The sequence below is a fragment of the Ceratotherium simum genome, chromosome 26 (genome assembly GCF_057802395.1).
Source record: "Ceratotherium simum simum isolate JZ-2026a chromosome 26, ASM5780239v1, whole genome shotgun sequence".
In the NCBI taxonomy this organism is placed as follows: domain Eukaryota; kingdom Metazoa; phylum Chordata; class Mammalia; order Perissodactyla; family Rhinocerotidae; genus Ceratotherium; species Ceratotherium simum.
The window spans coordinates 2,861,911-2,879,552 of record NC_141925.1 but is presented as its reverse complement, the minus strand read 5'-3'; the positions used below and the strand labels follow the sequence as shown (position 1 = coordinate 2,879,552).

Sequence of the window (17,642 nt, the reverse complement as noted above, 5' to 3'; positions counted from 1 at the left end):
CACCAAGCTCAGGGCCATTGGGAGACTGGGGCCATGCTGACTGCACAGGTCACATGCCCATGACCCCTGTTCCCCTAACAGCCGGTCCCATGGCCCATGGAGAATGGGACAGAGCCAGGTGCATGGGAGGGATCAGGACATGTGGGGGCTGAACTGGTGGGAGAGGAGGACACACAGCAGAAATGATGAAACCAGGGGCCAACTTGCTTTAATTATACTCGGTTAGTTGTCTGTTTGCAAAGTAGTTAGATAATGCATTACTAAAGCCAGCCCTACAGATAACATCTCTGACACTTGAGTTACCACAATAATGGATGCTTGAGTTGTTTTTCAGGAGCTAATAGTTGACTCCTGTCTGGTTCAAGCCAGTTGGAATCACCAACTCACACACTGGGCCTGTGCAAGTGTCTGATAAGTGACCTTCTGAAGTCAGGAAGCCTAACACTCCACCCTAAGATCCCAGTCACACCACCGTGAACACGTGTCCTATGAAGAGCCATGAAGCTTGACTACCCTTATGCACATAATCAATTACCTCACTTCACCTTATCTGTAATCATCTATTCCCACACTTCAGACCACCTCACCCCTTTATCCCCTAAATATTCCCTATCCCCATTTTCCGGGGAGGCCAATATGAGATTTGTTCTCCTGTCTCCTTGCTTCACTGCCTTATGAATAAACCCTTTCTCTGTTGCAAACTGGTCATCTCAGTGATTGGCTTATTGTGCAATAGGCAAAATGAACCTGGTTCAGTAACAACGGGATGCCAGGCCCCACCATCACCCCATCACCTCCTCTCGCTCACCTTGGAGTAGCACATGGATAATCAGGATTCCAGGGGCTGTGAGCTGGCAGGGAGGATAGTTTGTGAGGAAAAGTGATTCAGAGAAGCAGCCTCTCCCACCCCCAGGAAAGCCCCTTTGGCCCAGCTCCCTCCCTGGGCCTCCACTGAGCCACTCACCTCCCCCAGGTCCTCCCAGCACAGAGCCCCAGCTGAGGTTTGTGCTCCAGAGGGAGGTCCAGCTGATTTAAGAACAGAGGAAGGGGACTGGCCTGGTGGTGTAGTGGTTGAGTTCTCGCACTCCGCTTCAGCTGCCCAGGGTTCGCAGGTTTGGGTCCTGGGCACAGACCTGCACACTGCTTATCAAGCCATGCTGTGGCTGGCATCCTACATATAAAGTAGAGGAAGATGGGCACAGATATTAGCTCAGGGCCACTCTTCCTCAAGCAAAAAGAGAAAGATTGGCAACAGATGTTAGCTCAGGGCCAAATTTCCTCACCAAAAAACAAAAAAAAAATTCCAGGAGAGTGTAACCGTGGGCCCTGTAGAACCAATCTTCTTCACCAAAAAAAAAAAAAGAAGAAGAAGAAGAACAGAGCAAGGAGGAGTGGAAGAGGATTGATCCTGCCGTAGGACAGGGTACAGAGTTGACTGTGTGTGTGTGAGTGTGTGTGTGTGTGTGTGTGTGAGTGTGTGTGACAGAGGAAGACTCTGAGGGGCAGACAAAGAAGCAAGGAGAAACCAGGAGCCCAAGGTCTGAGGTTCCTGGGAGGGGAGGGCACATCCCTTACACTGGGGGTCCCTGGCCGTGGCCCCTCGCTCTCTGAGCTGGGGTGGGAATCTCTGAGCCCAGGAATGGGCCTCTTCCCCCGACCCCATCAGCCTGAGACAGGGGAGGGGCAGAGGGAACGTCCAGACCTGGGAAAGCAGGTGGGAATCTCCTGGAGCTTCTGAGAAGGAAGTCAGTTAGGTGTGGGTTAAGGTACTGGGACTGCCCAGCAGGTCCTTTGAAAGGATAACCTCAGGTCCAAAGTCCAGAGAAGGTTCTGGAGCAGCTCCTGGCTCAGGACAGGGCAGGACCTGAGGAACCCTGAGGAGGGCCCCCCAGACCTGGGCCTATGCAGACTACCACATAGGCCCCTTCAGGGGTGGCTGGTGGCGATGCCTGTCTGTCCCTAGGACAGGAAGAGGCCCTCAGGAGAGGCTGGAGGAAGCCTTGCTGACCCTGTGGGCCCAGCTGATAGGCTCTCCTGAGCCTCCTGGGGCCCTGCAATCCTAAGGCACCTCTGTGGGAGCCCCCCAGGGCCTGACCAGCCGCATAGGGTTAGTCTCACACAGTTAACACCCCACTTGAGGCCAAAGCCCCTCACAGCTCAGCACAGCCACTGTCCTGTCCTCTGTACTAGGGTCCCAGGGCTGCCATGACAAAGACCCCTAGAACAGGTAGGTAAACAACACGAATCTCTTCTCTCAAGTTCTGGAGGCTAGAAGTGGAAATCAAGCTGTTCGTGGGGTTGATTCCTTCCAAGGGCCATGAGGGAAAGATGTGTTCTAGACCTCTCTCCTAGGCCTGTAGGTGGCCATCTTCATGTCACACGGCGTTCTCCCCATATACATGCCTCAGTCCAAATTTTCCATTTTTATAAGGACACCAGTCATATTGGATTAGGGTCCAACCTAATGAGCTCATTTTAACTTAATTCCCTCTGTAAGGAAACTGTCTCCTATTAAGGTCACAATTTGAGTTACTGGGGGTTAGGACTTCAGCCTATGAATTTTGGGGGGGACACAATTCAAACCCTAACACCCTCAAAGAGGACCCAGGTTTCTGAGGGGGCCACTTATGTAAGCCCCAGGAGACAGACCTAAAAAGCACACTTCCTTGGGGAAAGTCTCACTCGGGTTAACTAGACCCCACCTGGTGTCTCCCTGCCCCTTCAGAGCCCAATCAATTGTCTGAAGCCCCCTTTCTACACCCAGGAAGTCCAGACCCTTCCCTGGGCCATCTTTGAATTCCAAGGTGGGAGAGAGAAGAGAGCTGCTCCTGCTTCAGCTACAAGAAATATGTCCGGGCTTCACCTCCGCAATCCTGGCTCCCTGACTCCATGTGACACTCGGCACCTCCATGACTGCCTCACAAAGGCCACCATCTGAAGGCACGTGTGTGTCATTGGGAACAGTACCTTTCTTTAATAGGTTTAGTGAGATATAATTCACATACAATACAATTCACCCATTAAAGGGTGAAATCCAATGCACAGAACTGTTCAGCCATGACCACAGTCAGTTTCAGAAACTTTCACCACCTCAGAAAGAAATTCTTCACTCATGGGCCAGCCCCAGTGGCCTAGTGGTTAAGATCAGCATGCTCCACTTCAGTGGCCTGGGTTTGGCTCCCAGGCGCAGACCCACACCACTCATCTGTCAGTGGCCATGCTGTGGCGGCAGTTCACATACAAAACAGAGGAAGATTGGCAATGGATGTTAGCTCTGGGCAAATCTTCCTCTGCAAAAAAAAGAAAAGAAAAGAAATTCCTCACCCCTTAGCCATCATCCCTTAATCTCCACATACCCACCCCTCACCTGACATAGGAAACCACTCATCTACTTTGTCTCTATAGATTTTATTGTTTTGCACTTTTCATATAAGGGAATCACACACTAGGGGACCCATTGTGTCTGATTCTTTCCCTTAGCCTAAGATTTTCAAGATTCATCCACGTTGTAGTGGGTGTCAGTGCTGCATTCCTTTTTATGACTGAATAATATTCCATTGTATGGATGGACCACATTTTGTCTGTCTATTCACCTATTGATGGGCATTTTGGGTGTTTCCATATTTTGGTTATTGTGGGTAATGCTGCTATGAACATTCGTGTACAAGTTTCTGTGCGGACAGGTGTTTTCTCTTGAGTATACACCTGGGAGTGGAAGTGCTGGGCCATATGGTAACTAGGTGTTCAACTTTTTAAGGGAGCACCAGACTGTTTTCCAAAGTGACAACACCATTTGACAGTCCCAGCAGCAGGGGATGAAACTTCCAATGTCTCCACATACTCACCAACACTTACTACTATGTCTTTTTGATTCTAGCTATCCCAGTGGATGTGAAGTGGTACCCATTATGGTTTTGATTCGCATTTCCCTCATGACTAGTGATGTTGAGCATCTTTTCATGCGCTCATTGGCCATTAGTAAATCTTCCTTGGAGAAATGCGTACTCTGATCCTTTGCCCATTTTTAGATAGTGTTATTTTTGTTTTTATTATTAAGTTGTAGGAGTAGTTTATATATTCTGGATATGAGTTCTTTATCAGTTTATCATTGCAAATAACTTTTCCCATTCTGTGGGTTGTCTTTTCACTTTTTTGATGGTGTCCTTTGAAGTACATTTTTGTGCTTTGAAGTTTTAAATTTTGGTTATGGGACTGTACTATTTTTGTGTGTGTGTGAGGAAGACCAGTCCTGAGCTAACATCTATTGCCAATCCTCCTCCTTTTTTTTTTCCCCCTTTTTCTCCCCAAAGCCCCAGTAGATAGTTGTATGTCATAGTTTCACATCCTTCTAGTTGCTGTGTGTGGGACGCTGCCTCAGCATGGCCGGACAAGCAGTGCGTCGGTACGCGCCTGGGATCCGAACCTGGGCCACCAGTAGCGGAGCGCGCGCACTCAACCACTAAGCCACAGGGCTGGCCCTGGGACTGTACTATTTTTAAAACACAATTAATCCATTTGACATGGCATTTTTGTGTAGTAGACTTATCAATTCTTAAAGGCTGGAGCAGGAGAAGTTTCCGTGTCACACTGAAAGCAGCCTCAAATTTCACATTGGACACCTCTCCTCTGGGCTCCCCCACCAACTTTTGGGTTCCTCTCTCTGCTTCCTCCTCCCACTCACTCTGCTTCCATCCCCCACCTGCCACCCTTCAACTCTAGATTCATCCTCTTCTGCAAAGCAGAGCGATTCAGGTCCCTCAAGTCCCTGCCCCCAAACTTCACCCCAGGTCCATCAGTGCTCAGAAGAAATGAAAGGTTTTCTCTTCAGTTATTTTTATTGTCATGGATGGGGCTGAAAACCTTTTAAAATGTAAGTTTCTCTCTCCTCACACTCTGAAAGGATCCTGAGAGAGGCCTGATTTCTGGTTCTCTGGCGGCTTAGCATTCTCAGGTCATGGGCTCGTGGAGGACACCTGGCTGTGCCCTCAGACTGGTCTAGTTGTCATGACCAACACCGGGCAATGTCCCTCCTGACTGAGAGTGCAGCCCACAGCCTCAGCTCCAGGCAGCTCTGTGGGGCCATTGCGTCCGGATGGCAGACTAAGAAGTGGCTGCTAAGTGACCTCACCTGGGGGGGTGGACCCCTCTCAAGCAAGGCCATCATCTTGGCAAAGTAGAGAACGTGAAGTGCTGGGCCCCTGGGAGGGAGCACATGGCAGAGACACAGAAAAGCCACAAGATAGAGTCGGGAGCTGCTGGTCCAGCTCCCTTGTCCAGCAGGCCACCCACCCCCCAGCCAGCTCAAATGCAGACTCCTGACCCCACCCTCAGAGTGAGGATTCAGGGTGAGGGCATGGCGTCTGCATTTTTAAGATCCCTGGGTGACTCTGATGAGGAATATTCTAGAACCACAGTTCCAGAAGCACTGATTTCGATCCTGAATTCTGTGAGAAGTGAGGAGGTGAATGAGGTGGTCCAGGTTCCCCCCACTCATCACCCAGGATGCTGAGGAGGCAATGACCCTGACTGAGAGGGAGCTCAGTCCAGTGTCTTTCCTCCAACCCCGAGCTGATGGGGCCCAGGAGTTCTCCTTGAGGGAAGAGGCAGACACTCCAGTGTGGAGGCCATGAGAGCTTTCCTAGGGCTGGGATGGTGTCCTGTTGAATGGGGGACAGTCTGGATAGGGTGGTGACTAGCAAGGAGGTCCACAGGCCTGGACTGTGGAAGGTCGCCTGTGTGGCCGTGGATGTGACCCAGGACATGGACACTGGTGCTCAGGGGTGGTCCCAGGGATGGGTCCAGGGTGCCTACCTATGTGGCACTGACTGGGATATGGTGGAGCAGGACAGGGTGAGAAACTTCTGGGAAACTCAGAGCAGCAGGTGGAGAGAGGGGCTGGGATCCGCTTCCCCATCAGGCCTGTCTTCTAAAGAGCCAAACAGCCTGCAGCCGCAGTTGCTGGGTGTGGTCAGGGCTACGAGGAGTCAGCCGCCTGAGCTGTGAGAAAGGCCAGCTATTCCAGGAAAAGGCGACACCTGGGAGGGCCGTGCTCCGCCGGAGTCCTGGTTTCCGAGGTCGCAGGTCTGGGGGAGGCGAAGCCGAGCCCTCGTGCGTTCGGCCCAAGGGCCAGCCTTTGTCCCCTGTCCCCAGGGCTTAGCTCCACTTGCATCCGCCCAGCTGCACCCGGGCCCAGCCCCGCCCCTGGGAACAGAGGATGGGGCTGGGCAGCGATGCACCCGCCTCCAGCAGGAGATCCGGCCCCTTCCTCCTAGCGGCCTGGTCCCCGTCAGCGGGAGGTGACGCCCCCCACCAGCAGGGACAGAAGGGGCAGCAGGAGGGACACGGACCCCCGCCCCGCGGCCTGATTGATCTCGCACTGACAATCGCAGGGTCCGGGCTTGAGGGTGGCTTTGGGGGTCCTGGGGGCGCGAGGGCCAGCGCTGGGGGCCGGGCAGTCCAGCCACTTGGGGCCCATGGGTTGGGGCGAGTCCGGCTCGGCCTGGACGCTGCCCTTGGGAAAGCGCCAGTAGTGGGCGCCCTTGAAGAAGTAGGTGTCCCCTGCAGGAGGGAGCAGACGCTCAGAGGCCGGTGCGGGCGCCCCGAGCCCCGGCCCCCTTGCCCCTCGCTCGGCCGGGGGCTCCCCGAAAGCCCCAGGATGGCCTCTGTGCCCCCAGGACCCCGCCGCCCCAGCCCCGGGGTCCCCGACCCGCGCGCCCTCCCACCTGTGTTGCTGACGGTGACATCGTCGGGGGCCGGAGGCGCCCCCTCCCAGAGGCTCAGGTCGCGCGGGTAGCCGGGGTCCGGGCGCGCCGCCGCCTCGTCGTAGCGCCAGTAGCGCCGGCCCCGGATCAGGTAGGTCTTCCCGTTCAGCGGCCACGAGAACACGGCGTCCACCGCCTCCCCCGGGGGCAGCCCCAGATCGGAGAGCGGCCGCGCGGCGCCCTCCAGCTGCCGGTCCTGGAACACCCAGAACTGGGGGCCTGCGGGGGCGGCTCGGTGAGCCGGGCGCCCCTCCTGCGCCCGCCCCCACTCCGCCCCCCGCGCCCCCGGGGCCCACTCACCGCTGAAGAGGAGGATGCGGCCGTCCGGGTGCCGGGCGTAGGCCGCCTGGATGACCTGCACCTGGGCCGGTAGCCCCTCCCAGAAGCGATGGAGCCGCGCGGGCCGGGGGGACACCAGCTGTCCCGAGGGCTGGAGGCGCCAGAACCAGGGGCCTGTGGGGTAGAGGAGGTGGGCGCGGGGCAGGAGATGGCAAGAGGTCTTCTCCCCGAGGGTGGGGCTGGGACACTGCTGGGTCTCCCCCTGACCCTGCTGTGCGGGGAGGTCCATCTGGAAAGCACGGCTGCAGGGGTTCCAGGGGGACCGGCATGCGCGCGACTTTCCCTCTTTTTAGGGCTGAAAGTCCTGCACCCCGGGAAACGCCACAGGCCTGGCGGGTCACCCTGAGTGGGTAGGAAGCCAACGATATGGAGTCAGCGGAGATCTGAGTGACTCACCTTTGAAGAAGAAGGTTTCCCCACGGATGTTGGCGATGGCGTCAAAATTGCCCTCGCAGCGATCAGGGCCGGGGAGGGAGGGGCTGCGGAGGAAAGAAGAGGTGAGCAGAGAGGGCCGGGCTCCTCCTCTCTTTACTTAACCTTGACGACAGTCCTACGGGGAAGGGACTCTTACCGTGCCCATCTCACAGAGGAGCACATGGAGGTCAGGAGCTCACCCAAGGTCACACAGCTGGAGAGGGACTCACCTGTCTGGGGGCAGAGCAGGGGGCGGGGGAGGAGGAGCCAGGGGTTTCCTTGTGGGCTTGTCATAGGGGGTTTGGGGCGCTTTCCCTGTGGAGAGAGAGTCAGAGAGGTGAGGTTCCCTACCCTGCTGCAGAGGCCACAGGGCAAGCCCCTGCCCCCACTCCCTGTACCGTAGAGCTGCTGCAGGCCTTCCCTGTCATCCTGGGACAGGCGGTACTCAGCCGGGTTACCCACCGGGCCCTGGTAGAAGGGCCTCATGATGGAGTCAGGTGCTGACGAGTGGCCCAGGCCCAGGGCATGGCCAAACTCATGAACAGCCACTGCAAACAGGTCCGTCCCCTCACCATCTGGGAAGGGAGCAAGAGTGGGCTGGATCTGTGTGCCCCAACCCCCACACCAGGAAGGGGGCAGCCAGACAGCTAGGAGTGGGGCCTGCTGGTGGACAGGAACAGCCAGGAGGCCTTCGGAGGTGGCCATGGCCTCCTCTGCCCAGACCCCTCCCTGAGCCCCTTCATCCTTCCTGCGTGCGTTCACTTATCTGGTAAATATTTTGAGTAGCCTTGTTTGGCAGCGTTAGACACTGGAACATCAGGCTGAGGACACCCACAGAACAGGGTGGGGAAAGAGCAGGAGGAGACAGTCTGGACAGAGGAGGGGCGACCTCACACTGACGCAGCCCCTGCCCCCAGGAAGGCGAGACTGTGCACATGGAAGCATTCTGGGGAAGCAAGGGCCTGGGGGTTCAGGCAGTCTCGGGAGGAAGCCCCAGCCCTTGGAATATCCCCCCTCCTCCCTGCTCCATCTGTGGGCAGAGGGCCCCCGCCCCTCCCCACCCTTCCCACTCCCACCCATGGGGAATGTTGCTCAGTCTCCTCGGCCTCAGCTCCCAAGACCTTCACCCTACTCCCACCCCCATGCCCTTCCCCTCCCCTCTCCTTCTATCCACACCCCTCTACTGCCCACAACCCCTCAGTCCTCTATCCTCCTCCCTCATGTCTCCCCCCCCCAGCCTCCACCCCTCCCCACCTCCCTCGGGTCTGGCCTCTCCTCCCCACCACTGAAGCCTTCATCCATCTTAGAATGTGCAGCTCCAGCAGGCACTCTCCATCCGACCACAGCCTGCCGGCCCCGGCGCCCAGCCTCGCTCCCAGCCTTTCCGATCACAGAGGCCTCTTCCTCCGGGACCCAGCCCAGGCACCAGGAGCAAGCCTCTTCACACTCCCAGCCACTGGCCGAACCCGAACTCGTCGATCTGATCCAGGAGCAGCCTGCTCCAGCCAGGGAGAGGCCGGAAGAGACCGAGACAGGAGAGAGGTGAGCAGCCCCCCAGGGAGATGTGGATTCCCCAGATGACCAGCTACTTCATGGAATCTCTAACTAGGGTCAGCAGGGTTGAAAGTGGGTTATTGGAAGTGACCTGGTGACTCAAAAGCAGATTTCTCTCAGCCCCTAAAGGCCGCGAGATGAGAGGTGAGAATGAAATGTGTCCGTCATAAGAAGAGAAGCAAACCCTTGTCCTCATTTACTTCTCCGAAAACCTCCACCTCCGGACTCCAGTTTACAGGAGAGAAAACTGAGGCACAGAGAGGTCAGGTGCAATGGCAGAGCTGGGACTGAGGCTGAGCACTCTGGCTGTGCCATCCTGCCTCTCAGCAGAGACCAAAGAGGGTCTTGGTCAAACTCATATGTGTGATGAGTTTCCATGTTGACTGGGGTTTTCTCATCCATCTGAGTCCTTTTTCTGAGAAATTGGAGGAAGTTTGGTGTCTTAATCAGGTAGATCTCTTTCCTCTCTCACCCCCCTTCCCTGCTTGCCTCTCTTTGGCTGCACCCCTTCCTTGCCTCCTTCTCATACTTTGTGGTTGGGGGAAATTACACAACTGTGCAGATCCAGCCCCATGAGATTCCTGGTGGCCAGTCTACGGGGATCCTCATTCCCTCCTCTCATCCTTGCCCTAGACCTCAGCAGGCAGCTCCTTGCTCTCTCCACTCTGCCCCAATTCCAGGCCCACAGCCCCTCGAGCCACTACCCAGCCCCAGCCCCCAACTCTTAGGTGACAAACGCATTTCCTATTTCATCAAAATAGGCCATCCGATGTAATCTGTGACTTCCTGTGCATCCAGGGCAGATAGCTTCATCTCCCGCATGCTCATCTCCTGCCTCCCGCCCTGCCCTGGGCGAGGACCCTTTCTTGCTCACCTCCTCTAGAACAAGGAAAATGCCCCACCCGTCTGTGCATCCCTGCATCCCTGCCTCCATCCATCTATGCCTCAGTGCACTCATGCATTCATCCTTGCATCCATGCATTTATCCACCAATCTACTTGTCCGTCTATCCACCCACGTGTCCATCCATCCATCCATCCATCCATCCATGTGTCCTTCCATCCATCCATCCCCCACCCCTTTCTATTGGCTCATCGAGCGGCCCTGAGTGCTCAAGACTCCCTCTTCCTAAGACCCCCCTGGACCTGTCTGCCCCCACCCACACCCCTCTGTCTCCCCAGCACGTTCTCTGGTCAGTGGTCTAGACTCATCTTCCCTTCCTCAGCTCCTCTCACGCCTAAGCCCACTGTGGTCTGGATTCTTCCCCCACCCACCAAGCCTGCAGGCACTAGGGTCACTTCGTCCCCAGGTGCCCTAATCCGGCCCTCTGGAACCCCCTGGACTGGTTTGCTGCCCTGCCTCTGCTGACCACTTCCTCCTTCATTCTCGCTCTTGGTCACCTTTCGGCCTGTTCTTTCTCCATTTCCTTTGATTCCTCCTCCCCTGCAGCCGTCCCCTTGACTGTGGGGCTCTCCACAGCTCTGTGCTTGACCTTCACATTCTACACTCTCCTCCCGGAACCTTACCATCCCCCAGCACCGCTGACTCTTAAATCTGCCACCAGGCCCTGCTCATAGCAGCTGGCAGTCACTGGCGCACTACTCCGTGCCAGGCCCTGTGCTGAGAGCTGTAGGAGAATTACTCATTTAACCCGCAAGCCCACACCACCACAGGTCCTGTTATCATGCCTATTTCTCAGACGTTGAGCTGAGCACGTTATACATGTAGCAACAGAGGAGCTCTGACTTGAGTTCTGCTCCACCCCACGTTCTTAATGCTGCGTCCTGCAGCGGGGCGACTGTGCATGCTCTCTGCAAATCCTCTACAGAGCCTGTGCCCCATCCCCTGGCTGCCCCTTCCCCAGAAAATAGCTCTCCCCCATGGCCCAGCCTCCCCCCACAGCTCACAGACAATGGCGGATTGATCAGGGAGGAGAGGAGCTGGGCCCCTGGCCTCCAGGCAGGACCCACTCTGTGGCGCTGTTTCTGCTCCAGGGCTTCCTCCAGTTGAGACCACATCCTTGCTCAGGATGTGGTCCCCAGTCCCCTTCTGTCCCCAGTCCTCTCCTGCTTCCCTTTCCCCTGAGAACGTGACCCCGAGAGACTGCCTGCACAAGGATTTCCATCTTGAGCGCTGCTTCTGGGGACCTGACCTAAGTCAGAGGAGTCCACATTCCAGAGCAGGACACTCGGCCACCGAGCACCACGTGCAGTGAACGGCCCACAAGCACTACAAACATGCGCCCCAACATGACTCACCCCTGCCTTCTGCGAGCCACCCTGAGCCAGAATCCTGGCTGTCACCTGACTGTCTCCATCCCGTTGGCCCCCAGCATCCAGTCAGATCCCAATCTTTGCCCATCCTGACTAACCTTCCCTCAGAGCCGCCCCCTGACCTCTGCCCCCCAATCACCAAGCACCATGTCTTCCCTGGACCCTGTGGTAGCTTCCTGCCTCCCCACCCCTATCTCACCCCCCACCACAGCCAGTCGTATTTCTAGAATGCAAAGCCTCCCTCAGCTCCCCTTGCCTTCAGAACCCTGTTGTCCAAACTCCTCCATGTGCTCTGCTCTCCAAGGCCCTTTGTGGTCCAAGACCTGCCATCTGTCCTCTGCGGTCTCCCTTCCGACACTCAGCCCCAAATGGCCCAGGCTGTTTCTCACCCCACTGCTGCCACTCTCACTCCCTGGACTCAGCCAGCCCACTGGCTTATGCTTTCTTATGCACCCCCACACCGACCCCCACTGCCCTGTGGACTCCGGGAGAGCAGGACCTTGTGCACTAGTTGGCACTCAGCGTATACTTGTGGAATGAACAGCATCACCACTGCGGGGAAGCCGCCCTCAGCCAAAAGCCTCGGGTCGGCCTTCCATCTGAGGGACCGCAAGCTGGGGGACTTCCTCTATTGTGATTCACGGCAGTTGTGTCACCGTGTGTGGCAATTGCCGGTTACTCTTCTGACTCAGCTGCTGGATGGAGTTGTGTTTTTGCCTCTTTAAGTCCTCAGCTCAGAGCTGGGCCCCTGACAGGCCTCTGTGATGGGTACTTTTCTGCATCAACCTGGCCAGCCTGTGGGGCTGTTGTTTGGTCAAACACCAGTCTAGATGTTGCTGCGGAGGTTATTTTGTAGATGTGATTAACATGTATAATCAGTTAACTGTAAGTAAAGCAGATCACCCTCCATGCTGTGGGTGGGCCTCATCTAATCAGTTGAAGGCCTTGAGAGCAAAAACTGAGGTTACACAGAGAGGAAGGAATTCTACCGCAAGACTGCAACATAGAAATCCTGCCTGAGTTTCCAGCTAGCAGGCCTGCCCTACAGATTTTGGACTTGCCAGTCCCCAAAATCCCATGAGCCAATTCCTTAAAATAAATCACTCCATACACACACACACTCACACAAACATCCTACTGGTTCTGTTTCTCTGGAGAAGCCCAAGTGTTACAGCCTCCATCAGTAAATGTAATTTAACCCTAATTCTTAAGGACAGACAGACCTGGGGAGAGGACCTCCCAGGAGAGGGGAGATTGTACCTTTTGACCCAAAAGTCCAGGTCTCCTCATCGTCGAAGTGAGTGTCCCCAGAGATGGAGTGCTCCCCGGGGAAGAAGGCATGGGCGAGGGTGCCCCCTTGCCCGTCGAAGGGGTAACTGTCCTGGTGGTATGCCCGGGCAAAGTCGATGAGGATGTCGGGCTCGCTGGGGCCCTGAGAACCCACCTCCCGGAATCTGAGGCCTGACTCAACGCCCCAGGCGGTCAAGGCGTGGTGCATGAGGGTCCGCACCGTCTCCTGGCTCAGCGCGGAGCTCTGGGGGAAGGACTGTACCCTGGGGAGAGAGGAGAGGGAGTGAGGGCGGCCAGGGAGAGAGAAGGCAGCCGTTCAGAGCCCTGCCCAATGGGCAGGCCCGGGAGGGTGGGATGCGCACCAGGACCTACCTCCATGTCAGGGTTCGCTTCTTCCACATGCTGCCACTCAGGGCATATCGGCGGCGCCGCTTGACCAGCCCTGCCACCCCCAGCACGTCAGGCAGGGAGCAGCGGGGCTTATGCATGGCAGCCACTGTCCCTCGGTCTGTGGAGAGGTTGGGGGGGGTGCGGAATCAGCACTAGGACAATCTGCACTAATCATGACACCAGCTAACTTTCTACCTGGGGACACTGAGGCTCAGAGAGGTGAAGAAACTTGCCAAGAAGGCCCCACAGCTTGGATTTGAACCCAGGCAGTCCAATTCTGGAAGCCAGCTCATACCAAACTATGAGACTGCCCTTCTGGGCGGCGTCACCCTCTGCACCTGGCCCTGGGCAGCCTGCCTCCAGGTGGCGTGCAGTTTCGGGCTGGGATCTGGGCGTCCCACTTCCTTGAGCCCTGGTGGTTGGACTGCAGAAAGGAGCCCTGGGCTGCAGTGAGAACTCTACTCTTTGAGGCTGGGACCCCCTCGCAGGTTGCCCATACCTCACGCCCTAGTTCCCAAGTCCCAGGGCCGGCTGGGTCTCTGGCCTCGTGTGGCAAGCCACCCCCTCCCGGGTTAGATGGGCCTGGAATCCCCTTTCCCAGCTCGGCTCCATTCCCGGCAGCCTCCTGGTCTTCAAATGAAGGTCCAACCTCACCTCCTTGGTTGAGGTGACAAAGAGTAACTGAGCACATCCAAGTGCCAGCCACTGCTCGGCAGTGGACAGGACAAGGAAAGGTCCCTTCCCTCGTAACTAGCTAGGGTCCCTCCAGTTCTCCTTTCTCCGCATTTAACCCAACAGATGAGTCTCTCAGCTCTACCTCCAAAACATACATACATACAAAACATACAAGCCTGGATTCAACGGCTTCTCGTCACACCCCCCACCCCACCCCCAGTCCAGGCCACCATCATCCCTCATCTGGACCCTATAAGTGCCTCCTTCCTGGACTCCATGCTCCCCACTCGCCATTCTCCATCAGCAACCACAGGAAGCTTAAAACTGCACTTCAAACCCTCCCGTGGTTTCTCATCACACTTGGAATCAAACCCAAACACCCTTCAAGGCCCCGCATCAGACTCCTGCTTACCTCTTCAGTCCTCCCCTCATTACAGGCACACAAGCTTGTGCCCACCACAGGACCCTTGCACTTGCCTGGGACTCTCTTCTCCCACATCCTCCCATGGCTGGCTCCTCCTCTTTGTGTCCTATGAGTGCTCTGTGTCTTCTCAACTCAGATGACACCTTTCAGAGGAGCCTGCCCTGACCAGACCAGCCCCTCAGTACCATTAGCGTGTTATTTTCTTCAAAAAACTCGCCACTCTCTGAGATTATCTTGTACATTTCTGTTCTTGATCTGTATATGTCTCTCTCTAGAATGTTAGCTCCATGAGAGCAGGGACCTTATCGCCTCTGTTCACCACTGTACCAGCGGAGCCTGAGATGGTCTCGCGTGTAAGAAATTCTTGATAAATGTTTATTGAAAGAGAAACGCCTGAGAACTCCCTGGGCTGGGACCCAAGGTCAGCATTTGCACAGATCCGTGAGTCAGGGGCATGCGGAGCTTTAAAAACGGCTGTGCAACGGTCAGGCTGGGAGCAGAGGCAGGGCTGGGGGGGGTGGGGGCTACCTACCCAGGAGGCCTGTCTCAGGCAGCCCAGCAAACCTCTGCATGACCTTGATGGCATCGCGCAGCTTTGCAGGGCTCTGCAGCTGGGCCTGGGCAGGGTGGGGCGGCGGCAGGTAGCCATAGCGGGTCAGCCAGTCCTGGACCACAGGAGGGAGCAGGGGAAGCGGGAACGGTCGGAGGGATGGGACTTTCCCTTCCACCACCATCCTGGAAGCCCCACCCGTCGCCAGGCCCCCAGCCCTGGACACCCACCTGCTCCCCCTCTCAAGGTCCCAGCCCTCCAGCCCTGGGTTTGCCAGTCTTCTTCTGCACCCAAGAGTCCTGGTCCCCAGATCTTCAAATCTGGGCCCCAAACCTCCTAACGGATCCAAGAATCCGGGTCCCTAGACTCCATCCCCAGTCACTCTGAACATCTGAATCAGCCCCAAGCCTCCTCCGGACCCAGGGGTCCCAGCCCTGGCTTCCCTCTCCCAGCGCCCCCTGCAGATCCCAGGAGCCCGCGGACCCGGCACTCACCACGCCCAGGCTGACGTCCTGCGCCGCGGGCTCCGAGGCGCGCGCGGGGGGCGGCAGCAGCGGGAGCAGCAGGGCCAGGAGCCGGAGCATGGCGCGCTCCCGCCTGGGCGGCCGGCGGGGCTCGAGGGGGCCTGGCCCGGGCCGCTCTGGGGTCCTGGGGGCAGAGGTCAGGGGCCCGTAGAGGCTCGCGGGGAGCCGACGCAGGATAGGAGGGGCGCAGGAGGACTGGGGACCGCGCCGGGGGTCCGGGGCCCTGGAGGGCACGATGTGGGGGGCGTCCAGCGGAAGGCCCAGGGGCGCTGGGGGTCCCGGGAGGGTTGAGAGGGCGCGGGAGGGGGCGGAGGTCCGGACTCCGGGTCCGCTGCGACAGCCTCTCGGGGTCCCAGGCGGTCCTGTCCCGGCCCCGTGCGGCCCCTCCCTCCGGGTGGGGCGGGGCGGGGCACCCCGAGAAGCGGTGACGGCGCGGCGGGGGAAGGGGCCCGATCTTCGGAAGTCCAGCGACAAGGGGCGGGCCAGGTGGTGGCCCCTGCCTCCCGCAGGACCCAAGGACCCTCCTCCAAGCACTTCAGAGGGTGGGGCGGGGTCGGATGGGGGGCGGCGGCAAGGAGCCCGGCCGCGTCCGCAAGTTTCTCTTCCCAGATGCCGGCTCTGTTGGGACTCCCCGGAGCACGGCTCGCTTCTGCTTTCTCAAAAGCGCGCAGTCGGGCCCGGGGGAGGGGCGCGCGGGTCCTCCCCTCCTCCAGCCGCCCTTCCGGGACCCCCCGCGGCGCGCAGCCGGCAGAGCGCGGGGGGATGTCCGGGCGGCGGGGTCACTTCCCTTCTCGGCGGGGTCCCGGCCCGCCCCCCACCCCTCTCGGCCTGCGCCCTCTGTGTGCTCGGGTGCCGCCGCCTGTGGTCCCCGCGGTCATTCCCCCAACCACGTGGGCTGCTCGGGTCTCTGCCCCGGTACGCGGTGGTCCTGGCATCTCTAGATCCCAGATCCAGGGACGGCTCCAGGACCGCGCCCCCTCTCCGCAGGTGCTAGACATTTAAAATCCGGTAACATCACGCAGAAGCTCGAGTGCCTGCGGCGTTCCAGGGGCGCAGGACAGAGGAGGGGATGAATGGGAGCAGATCCTGGAGGCAGAGACCTGGGGACTCTCAGATCCGCGCCTCACCCGTGCCGGCTGGTGAGCCCACGGCTAGGAGGCCGGCAGTGGAGAAGGATGGGAGGGATCAGGCAGGGGCGTTCCCGGCGAGGGGCGGGTAAGTGGGTGTGAGTGAAACCGCTCTGTCTCTGGAGCAGGGCAGCGACAGGACCCCATGTGCGTTTTAGACAAAATAAATAGTGAGCAGGATTAGCGAGCTAGGCAAACTAAAACATGGAGATCCTGTGTTAGTCCACTCCGCTGCCATAACAAAATACCACAGACTGGGTGATGTAAACAACAGAAATTTATTTCCTCACTGTTCTGGAGGCTGGAAGTCCAAGATCAAGGTACAGGCAAGATTGGGTTTTCCTGCCACTTCAAGGCGTCTCTCCTCGGCTTGCAAGTGGCTGCCTTCTTGCTGTGTCCTCATGTGGTCTTTCCTGTGTGCCCAGGCATCCCCAGTGTCCCTGTGTGTGTTCACATCTCCTCTATAAGGACACCAGTCACATTGGATGAGGGCCCACCCTAACGGCCTCATTTTGCCGTAATCACCCCTTTAAAGGCCCCATTTCCAAATACAGTCCCATTCTGAGGTACTGGGGGTTAGGACTTCACCATATGAATTCGGGGGGATAAGATTCAATCCACAACAGATCTCATGTGTGATGAAAACCTACTCTACTCCTCCTGTGTGTGTCTCCTTCACTCTCACACCACTACCACACTCACAACACTTCTGACACCAGATGTGCAGGGGTTTTTCCCCACACCAATCAGTTCTCTGTGATTGGTAGGACACCCAGCTGGGTAGCACCAGCTGGGTGTCCTACCATTCAATTCAATTCTGACACTAACCAGAGTTAGTGCAGACCCCACAGGTTAAGGGCTCAGCCCCACCAGACTACCTCCCCTCCAGAGTGGGTCCTCGGGTTACCCACAACTTCTGTGCGACTTGGCTATAAATCGTAGGTTCCCATGACCACCTCCCCCTTGGATTTGATCATTTGCTAGAACAGCTCACAGAACTCAGGGAAACATTTATGCTTACCAGTTTATTATATAATAAAGGATACAGATGAACTGCCAGAGGAAGAAATGTATCTGGAGAGGTCCAGAAGGGTCCCAAGCACAGGAACTTCTGTCCAGGTGGAGTTGGGTGCACCACCCACCCTGCACGTAGTCACCAACCCAGAAGTTCTCCAAACCCCTTTTGGGATTTTTACGGAGGCTTCATCACGTAGGCATGAGAGATCATTAATTCTATCTCCAGCCACTTTCCTCTTCCTGGAGCACGGGGGTGCGGCTGAGAGTTCCAAGCTTGGTCTGTTGGGTGACCAGCACCCATCCA

At 57.4% G+C, this 17,642-nt stretch overlaps 1 protein-coding gene and 1 long non-coding RNA gene across 3 annotated transcripts; one reads left to right on the top strand and one right to left on the bottom strand.

Moving 5' to 3' along the window:
• Positions 1-6,286: 6,286 nt before the first annotated feature.
• MMP25 (matrix metallopeptidase 25) lies at positions 6,287-15,847 on the bottom strand. Of its 2 annotated transcripts, XM_004438140.3 has the most exons (10): positions 15,165-15,847; positions 14,653-14,785; positions 13,004-13,139; positions 12,602-12,894; positions 7,913-8,089; positions 7,745-7,829; positions 7,497-7,579; positions 7,062-7,214; positions 6,723-6,980; positions 6,287-6,558 (listed from the first exon to the last, which is right to left on the bottom strand). In XM_004438140.3, exons 1-10 carry the CDS (start codon positions 15,252-15,254, stop codon positions 6,287-6,289), a joined length of 1,680 nt encoding a protein of 559 aa, XP_004438197.1. In that variant the 5' UTR covers positions 15,255-15,847. The 2 variants fall into 2 exon arrangements, with proteins under 2 accessions (XP_004438197.1, XP_087305631.1); XM_087449505.1 differs by lacking the exon at positions 7,913-8,089 and having other exon boundaries at positions 15,165-15,407.
• On the top strand, positions 6,778-12,459 carry LOC147913524 (uncharacterized). Its single transcript, XR_015556479.1, has 3 exons — positions 6,778-6,852; positions 7,394-7,597; positions 8,822-12,459. It is a non-coding gene; the product is annotated as an uncharacterized LOC147913524 (long non-coding RNA).
• Positions 15,848-17,642: the final 1,795 nt, after the last annotated feature.